Here is a 9,439-nt window from a genome sequence, read left to right as displayed (position 1 = left end):
GTTTGATCTAAAGAGTGGCTTACCAGTTGTGCTCTGCACTGGACTAAAAACAAACAGCAATCGTGCCTTTGAAATTGTGGCTGCAACTATGTGTGATTCCCTTCCTATAGACCTACATCATGCAGTATCAGTTAATGCTTTTAATTATTCAATTTGATTGAATTCAATTCAATTCAATTCAATTCAATTCAAATAACTTTATTTATCCCCTAGGGGCAATTCAAAAGGTCACTGAGTATTTAATATAAAGACATAAAAAAACCAAAACAACAACAACAACAACAAAAAACCACATCATAAATATTAGATTATATTACATTGGCACTGGCAGGGAGTCAGACAGTCAAAGATAGTTGAGCATTAGAGGGACGGGTCTTCTGTTTTTTGTTTTGTTTTAGTTTTTTCTTTGCAATGTTTTCAAATGCTGTGAAGCACTTTGTGTAGCTATTTTGTATGAGAAGTGCTGTATAAATAAAATTCGAATCGTGTTTTCAGCGATCTCGTGTACATTTTGAATCGTTTACAATTTCAGTACATCACATTTAGAAACATAATGCATCACGTGCATTCACTTCTTCTTCTTTTATTATTATTGTTATTATTATTATTATTATTATTATTATTATTATTTAACAGTCAGTTTTTCATGTTGATCCCAGCTGGGGACAGGCCCTTTCGCAATAAAGTATGCTTATGTTACAATATCGTGTAAAAATTTTACGTAAAACATGTTTCCTGTTTAGGAAAATGTTAGTTTTGGTATGTACTTGGAAGTTTTTGCCTCCAAAAGCAGGCAGCGGAGCGCCTTTATTTTGAAGGTCTAGCTTTCGGAGGCAGCTTCAGAGTGGGCGGAGCCGCGGCGGCACCGGGACCGGACCGTCCGCGGTGCTCCTGCACACGGACGCCTCATTTACTCAGCTCACACACCCTCTCTCAGCTCTGAGAACCCATGAATGGAGTTGCTTTTTGCCTTGTTGGAATTCCACCTGACTCAGACTGTGAAGTAAGTCCCGCTGTGTGCTCTGGTTCTGATCCTCTGGTTCTGATCTTCTGGTTCTGGTCCTCTGGTTCTGGTCCTCTGGTTCTGATCTTTTGGTTCTAATCCTGTGGTGTCTGATTCCACGAGCCTCTGGTGCTCGCCTAATCAATTAATTAATTGGTCCAGATGATGCTGGGCAGTCTCTGATAATCGCTCCGGAGTATTTCAGATCATGTTCTCTATGTCGAACCTTCACAGGCTCGTCTCGCCGTGTTCTGTGTCACTAAATGGTTCATGTGTGTTTGAGTGGAAGGCAGGATTACTATTAGTGATGTGTCCGGTCCAGCCCTGGAACACTGCCCCTGTGCTGGGACTCTGGAGATGCTCTCATGAACTTATCCATGTGTTGTTGAAACAAAACCACATCATGTTAACACACGAGTGAATGATGGCTGCAGGTGCAGGTTTGCACACTGAGCGGCTGTCACTAGCTCACCATCATGTCTTCATCACAGCTCGTTCTCTCAGCAGTGGGATGCTTCCCTCTGTGATGTGAGGGAATGTTGCACGAGTTTCTGCTGTGACAGTTTACAGAGAGGAGGTATGGGTGGGTGGGCACAGAGACAATGAGGAACTGGACTGGAATGCATGTTCTGCCATATGCCAGCCCACATACACACCATGAGACAGAAGGCACATTGTGAGCAGCAGTCTTCTCTCAGCACAGAGACATTCACTCAGAAATGACACAATATCTCAAAAGACAAAAACCTTTAAATATCACCCAGGCAGGGAACACAACAGAGTACACTGATGAGTCTTACTATATTTGGTTTTGACGTTTTTGTGTCATCTCTCATCACTCTGATCACACAGCACATTGTTCTTTGCTCCGAGCATATGAGTTGTTTTCTTCGCTCACTGTTGGGTTTTCATACTATTCACAGCTTATTAATGTGAGCTTGTGTCACGGCCCAGTTAGCATCAGGGTCATGGCTCATACGCCAGTGATAACAGGGATTATATTGGTAAGATTCACATCACAATACTGTAAATAGGCATGTGAAGGTAAATCAAAATTCTGTCGTCACATTTAAATTGAGAAAGTCGGATCAGTCCCATGTCTGAGCGGTGTGTATGGAACTGGAGCAACAATGTGGTTAACGCAACATAAAGACTGGTAGCAACTCAGCTTGCTCTCTTCACAGTTCAAAAATAGAACCACTGGGCGCCTGGATAGCTCAGCAGGTAGGGCAGGTGACCCATGTACAGGGGCTACAGTCCCCGACGCAGCGGCCCGGGTTCGATTCCACTCAGCGGCTCATTTGCTGCATGTCATTCCCCCTCCCCACGTTTCACTGGCAGAAAAGGCCAAAAATAAATCTTAAAAAAAAAAAATAGAACCACTAACATCTCTAAGGCACATTGATTGACATGTTGTATCTTATATGTTCTACTCAAATGATGAATAATAGAACAGAGTAGATAGAATAAATTCAAAATTAGTAATTTATTCCCATTTTAGCCCCAACACTTGATTGGAATTTCTTTCAGTGTGCTCTACAACAGCAAACGTATTCTATTGTTCACAGATGGACTGTGTTATCAATACACACCAGACGGGACCACAACAAAAACCACACACACTCGTACAAATCCAACACAGTAAATAGAATTAAGTTCAACCTTTTGGCCCATGCCATTAAGGTGCCAGATGAAGGTGCTTGTTTTGTGATCCGATAAGCATTTAGGATGTGGATCGCGTTAGTGTATATGATGTTGAGTGAATCTGAAAACGCTTTCTTTGACTTAAACTTTGGAATGTATGAAACTTTGACGAGCTGGAGGTCGGTATGCAATGACTAGCATTTCACTGAGAGAGATGATAAAAAGTACTTTATACAGTTGAGAGATGATGCCAGGGAAGTGTATGCTGTTGGCTTTATGTTAACTTGGCTGCATCCAAATATCTAACTAACCTGGGCCTGGTGTCATCCTAACAGCTCACATCAGATTCGCTACTGCTGTAACATTCATATGAAGCAGTTGCATTTCAAAAAGCCGAAAACATCCTTACAGGTATCCAAGGTGCTCCCACCTCTTACTCATCAAGTGGTCTGGTGGTGGCTCACTGACAGGCATGCAGTAGGTTACAGTCATTTATTCAAAGGCCCACTGAAGTAAAGACGCGTTCTGTGGTATTTACACATTCTAAATGTTGAGTCTGGCCAGGTCACTGAAGAGTGAGTATTTCATTTTTTCTCTTCTGTGAATGGTACTTTGAATGTTGATTCAACAATGACAACCTTAGACTGGACTCAAAAAGAAAGAGTTCCAAAACATTAATAGACTATGTTGTTAGTGTGTTGCTAAAAAGGGACGCAGGATCTTTTATGATACGTGACAGAAATTTTCTAGCACTTTTAGGATATAAATTATCGATGCATTTGCTTCAGATTTGTAGTAGTTGTATAATGATGAGTAGGGCAGGGAGATATGGCCAAAATATAAAGAAAATTTGCGCTAACGATATAAATGGTAAATGGTCTGCAGTTTTCTTCCTTGGGGTTTCTCATGTGGTTTTCCTTTGTGTTTTTCCTTCCCCTTTTCTCCCCCACTTTTGTCCGCGCTTGGTTGCAGGGCTGTCGTGGGCGGCGGTAGCGGCGGGTTGCGGGTGAATATTTGGATCGCAGAATTGCTATGGCGACACAACCACAACGACCGCATTTTCGAATATTTGGGTCCAGCCCTACTGTGTCGGTCAATGCACTGCATTCGCCCTCCTCCTCGGTCGCCGCCATGCTTCTCGCTCCATGTGCATTAGACCGAACGAAAATAACGGCACTGCGCATGCGCGTTTCACTCAGATTTTATCACGATATTTCAATTTCATATCATCCCCTAACATTACACTAGTATCACCGTGCACGGTATGATATGACCCAACCCTAATGATGAGGACTTTTGTCATTCTGATTTTCAAGTCTGCAAATTTACTATGTTGCTCTGTTTTGTATGAACAGTCTGTTGTGTGTCTGTTTATCTTGGGAGAGGGATTGTACATTCTTGCCAGTTATTTAAAAATTAGAAGAACTGAAGGTTTATCAGAACGATGGGTTGTATTTTGGTGCTGCAAAATCTTCATTTGGGAAGTTGTGTTATTGTCTGGTAACTTCAGTAGAAGTGGTGGCACTCCAGTATGAACAATTTGGTCATCTTAGTCGCTCACTGTCCATTGAAATGTAGTCCACTGAAATGAGAGAACTGGCAAAAGAAAGCAAAAATTAATGTCTGTGTCCATGGACTTGGTGCATCAAAATTAACAACTAGATTCAGTCAGGTGTATTAAACCAGAAGATAATGTAAGTCCACACACATCCACCACTTAATCAAACGTTAACTGTAAGAAAGGATGTAGAACACCTGATGGTAAATGGCAGTTCTGTTAGTTTCAACTCTATTGTATGAGCCTCAGATAGTTGGCTTAACTGGACAGCCACCAGAAAACAGTTCAGAAGGATTTTCACAGATTTACATACATAAACACAAATACAAGACCATGCTGATGTGCCAAGGAAGCAGCATTTTTCTTTCTCTAACAGCAAGGAGGTGCACAGTTTATATGGCTTAATGCTAGTAGTGAGCAGACACACCTGTAACTTCATCTCATTACTCAGAAAGACGCTCTACATCTACCCAAATTTACAGTACATTTTCTGTTCATCTTTCATTTTCATAAGTGCTTACTATTTTTTAATTGTTTACATTATCAAAGGCAATCAATTGATAACCTAATCATTGACATCCCTACACCAGCTGTTCATGACTGTAGTACTCAATTCATATGTGAAAAATTATGGCCGTCCTTTGCCACTATTTCCAGCCGTCTGGGTTATCTATCTAATCCTCATCAGATTCTGTGTGTTCAGTGGAGCAGGCTTCTCTTACCTTATATGTCCTGCATCGAGCTTTCAGATTTAGCCCTTAGCTCACGCACTAAAGGGTAATGAGTTTGTGCTGTTCCTGGTTTCGGTTCACGTGATGACATGAACACAACAGTGACATTTAACTGTCACAGCAGGTAGCATGCAAGAAAAGACTCATAAGGCTGTAAATACTTCTCTTAATATTGCATGAAGTACTGATGCAGCACACTGACAGGCTTCAGGGCTGCTGCTTTGCTTCCATATCTCTTTCTGTAGAGTTTTGTTAGATGGTCTGGTCATGAAGTAGTAATTTCAGCCTATATTGACTTCCTCTGTCCCTGTACTAAGCAGCACTGAGCCTTCACATGACGCTGAGGGACTCCTGTGTGTACATGTGGAGAGGGGCTGGAGGGGCTGCAGATGGGGAACAGTCATTGTTGTGTTGTGTTTTTTCCTTTGGACTTGGGAGTGAGAGGCTGGGCTCTGTGTGGCTGTGGGGGGCTCGCTGTGTAACATGTGACAATGGAGCTCTGTTAAAGTGAGCGCAGTGCATGTGTGTGTTTGAACGGGAGGAATGATGTGGGTAGATGCTGTGTGGGTCAAGGTTGAAAGTTCAGATATGAGGCCCGTGTAGCGCTCTGAGAACCGACCTAGAGCCATGGAGGGGTGACAGGTGTGCGCTGTGTTCCTCATGTTGTGAGGACATTAATGTGGTACACCTTCCCATTGTGGGGACTGAAGACTCGCTCTGGTAAAGGTCAAGTCAGGAGTAGACCTGAGCCAGTGAATGGAAGTCACTGTGTGTGTGTGTGTGTGTGTGTGTGTGTGTGTGTGTGAGGGAGAGAAGGGGACAGTTTGTACACACTGCATCATTGTTTTTCCAGCAGGTGGGCTGCTCAGGAATGTGTCAATAAAAGAACGTTGGTGATGACACTGCAGCAATGGAATGATGTTTGTATGTCTGACCAAACCCCTTTCAGATGAAAAAATGAGAAAGCAGCAGTGTTTATAGAGAATTGCAGCTGAATAAATAACAATGTAATAATAATTGTGCACTTATGCGCACTTTTCATCCAATGAGTGCTTTTAATAGCAAGTCTATTTATATCCCTCTATTTTGTGCCCATTTTTGAAAAAAACCTTAAATGGATATGCCAAGAAGTTTTGAGTTTTAAAAAGTGCAAGAAAACAGACTTAGTGAAAAACCGCTGTGCACATAAAGCACACGTCTTAAAGTGAAGGTACAACTTCAGTAGAGAGACTAAATCAACAGAATTGTAAGCAGACATACTCACACTGATACATGAAACAAACACAAATGTTAGGTTTCCATTTAGGTTTTCTACGTAGTTTTAAGTGAGTGTTACATCCATCCATCCATTATCTATACACTGCTTAATCCTCACGAGAGTCGCGGGGGGTTGGAGTCTATCCCAGCTGACTTGGGGCGAAGGCGAAGTTAGCTGTGGGGCCTCAGGGGACACCCTGGACAGGTCACCAGTCTATCACAGGGCTACACTTAGAGACAGACAACCAAGCACACTCACAGTCACGCCTACGGACAATTTAGAATCACCAATTAACCTCAACATGTTTTTGGACTGTGGGAGGAAGCTGGAGAACCCGGAGAGAACATGATCCTACAGAAAGATCCCTGGTGTTCTCACCAGGATGCGAACCGGTGACCTTCTTGCTGCGAGGCAACAGTGCTAACCACCGAGTCATCTTGCAGCCCTGTGAGTGTTACACTGTAGCATAATTTATTTAATGAGAGAATTCAAGTGGGAAGTTTCTGATTAGCTTTTTTGTCTCTAATCTAATTTAATCATTATTAGGATTATCGGTTACTAGGGAAGCAGGAAAGCTAATAATGTCTCACTGTCTCTTGTGAGGGCTGCAGGGTGGCGCAGTTGGTAGTTGCTCGCAGCAAGAAGGTTGCCGGTTTGCGTCCCGGTGGGGGCACCGGAATCTTTGCGTGGAGTTTTCATGTTCTCCCCGTGCAGCGTGGGTTCTCTCCGGGTTCTCCGGCTTCCTCCCACACAGTCCAAAAACATGTTGAGGTCAATTGGTGATTCTAAAATTGTCCGTAGGTGTGAATGTGAGTGTGCTTGGTTGTCTGTCTCTAAGTGTAGTCCTGTGATAGACTGGTGACCTGTCCAGGGTGTCCCCTGCCTTCGCCCTAAGTCGGCTGGGATAGGCTCCAGCCCCCCCTGCGACCCTAGTGAGGATTGAGCGGTGTATAGATAATGGATGGATGGATGGATGTCTCTTGTGAGTCACCCAACATATGGGTAGTGCAGCATTATGTAGCTGGACTGCCCCCTGTAACAGGTACTGACCTACATTACAGACAGTGTGGTAGACTTTAAGTTATATTTGTAAAAACAAAGCAATACAGGACTTTCCAGCTGTCATTTATGGACCACTCTTCACTTGCAGTGACTCATCTGGTGAAAGGCTAACCAATAAGGATTTTTTGAGGCCAATGCCGATTTCGATATTTGTCAGAAAAAATAACTTCTTTTTTGGTCCCTTAATGCTTTCAACAACAAAGATATGAAATACAAGCAGAATATTTGATTGTTTTTCAATACTTTGTCCTTTAGTATTTGTTTAACTTTACAACAGAGATGAATTTTCAAGTACAAAAACATGCAACAAAGCATAAAACATAATATGCATCAGTAAAAAAACTAGATTTTCAAACACTTTCATTAACCGAGGGGTACCAACAATTTTTTTCCATGTGTGTACATGTATATATATATCATGAGTTATTGTATTGACCTTCACCACAAACGGATAATTATCAGTTATCAGCTCTGAAATTTGAAATCAGTTCAACTCTGTTGTAAGTATGTCTTGCATAGAGGCTCTGAACTGAAAACATGAAAGTTAAAATGAAGCCCAGATCAGCAGTCCACCTGCATCTTAAGGACATTTGAAGATAATAATGTACAGATTTTGGCCAGGGAGGACAGATGGTTTGAGAGAGGAGTAAAAGAAGCCATCTATGTCAAACTGGAAAGACCATCCCTCAACAGAGGTAGAGGTCTGAGGCATCACCTCTCACCTGTTTAACAATTCAATCCTAAGAACTAATACTAATACTAATAAATGCAAAAGACAAAAATATATAGAAAAATGCAGCATTTCTGTTGAATCCAACCGTTAGTGTAGGGATGGACGACATCACAGACAAGAGTTCCGTATGCTCTCCACTGATTTCATTGTTTCCACATATTTCAGAGCAAAAGTCCTAAAATAGACTGAGTGCTTGTCAAACTTACCAGGTCAGTGGAAGGCAAAGCAACTAATGCAAGTAAACAGATTCAAAACAAGACAAAAAAAGTGACTGCAGAACTCAATGAGAAGAACTAGCTCATAGTAGGCTTTTTTTCAGTGTCTGGATACAGCATGCCTACAGTGTACTGGCATTAATGTCAATGTGATCATATCACTAAATCAATATGATCAATATGACAGACTTCCTAGAAAGACAGGTCTGCGTTTTTAGTTTTTCACACTGCAGAGGTACTTTTTGGAAAGTCTTTATCTGGCTGAAGGAAGAGAAAAAGTGGAGGATTTACCTGGCTTCATGTGGACATGGTCTGAACCTGGTCCCAGAGCCTTTCTGATCAGACCAGTCCATTAACTGGGGAGCGCCACTGACACAGTAAAGTGTGTTTTCAGCTGTTGGCGCAGTACTGCTTCATATCTGATGTGACAACATTGGTGGTGTCTGCATTGAAGGTGAACTATTTCTGCTTTTTTTGTTGCAAATCTCCCCCGTACTCAAGGAAAATGTCAGTTTTCTCATCTCAAATACAGCTGCTACAATATCTATGCATGGTTAAGATTGCAAGGTTCATCTTTTTCCAGTAAAAGTTTTTGGTTATTGCTTCTTGACTTTTCTATTTTTCCATTCCATATATGCTGCAGTAACATTGAAGGCTGTTACAGTGAAATGTGGTTCAGGTCTAGTTTGTCTAATTATATTGTAGACGGGACTGTGACTGTGCTGGCTGTCAAAGTGAAGTGATTCTGTTGTTCACATTTTGTCTGATCGTTGAATTTATTTCCATGAGTATTGCTCCTGTGGTTCTGAATGGAGATGTTCAGGGTCATGTGGTCTGCATGCTGTTTTAGAGGCATTTCCCCCACATTCAGGGCAGAACACTGACGGCTGTTGTTTTGGTAGCTTGCAGTTTCTCAGACCACTTTATGGTATGAAACAGTAATTATTATTATTAATGCATCAGTTATTGTGGTTTCCTCTGCTGTTGTCTTCCTTTCTGATAGTGCTGTGTTCTTGGAAACACAAACAGCCAAACCGTTTTGTCCCATTGCCTTCAGACACACAGAGCTACTGTCTAACGTAGAACAATGGGCTCATACATGTGTCCCAGCAGCACTGTGCTCAGGGCTACTCCACAGTATAGATACAGTGTCTTCTGAGAGCAGACTGGACAGGCTGATCGGAAGAGATCGATGTCCTGGGACGCGTAATAATATATATATATTTATCAGTGAC

General features: G+C 42.0%; 1 protein-coding gene across 4 annotated transcripts in view; it reads left to right on the top strand.

The window, feature by feature from the left end:
• LOC103360661 (rho GTPase-activating protein 23-like) overlaps positions 1-9,439 on the top strand; it is an 86,134-nt gene that overhangs the window by 25,000 nt on the left and 51,695 nt on the right. For 3 of the 4 annotated variants that reach the window (XM_008286508.1, XM_008286507.1, XM_008286509.1), the window contains exon 1: positions 909-1,003. The exons of the other annotated variant lie outside the window; for it this stretch is intronic. In XM_008286508.1, coding sequence (XP_008284730.1) covers positions 950-1,003 — 54 coding nt within the window. In that variant the 5' untranslated portion in view covers positions 909-949. Of the gene's footprint in view, positions 1-908; positions 1,004-9,439 lie in introns of those variants that run through there. 4 annotated transcript variants of the gene reach the window in all.

Source organism: Stegastes partitus, unplaced genomic scaffold (genome assembly GCF_000690725.1).
Source record: "Stegastes partitus isolate 25-593 unplaced genomic scaffold, Stegastes_partitus-1.0.2 Scaffold457, whole genome shotgun sequence".
In the NCBI taxonomy this organism is placed as follows: Eukaryota; Metazoa; Chordata; class Actinopteri; family Pomacentridae; genus Stegastes; species Stegastes partitus.
The sequence above is the reverse complement of the archived record's forward strand: the minus strand, read 5'-3'. Positions and strand labels throughout refer to the sequence as shown.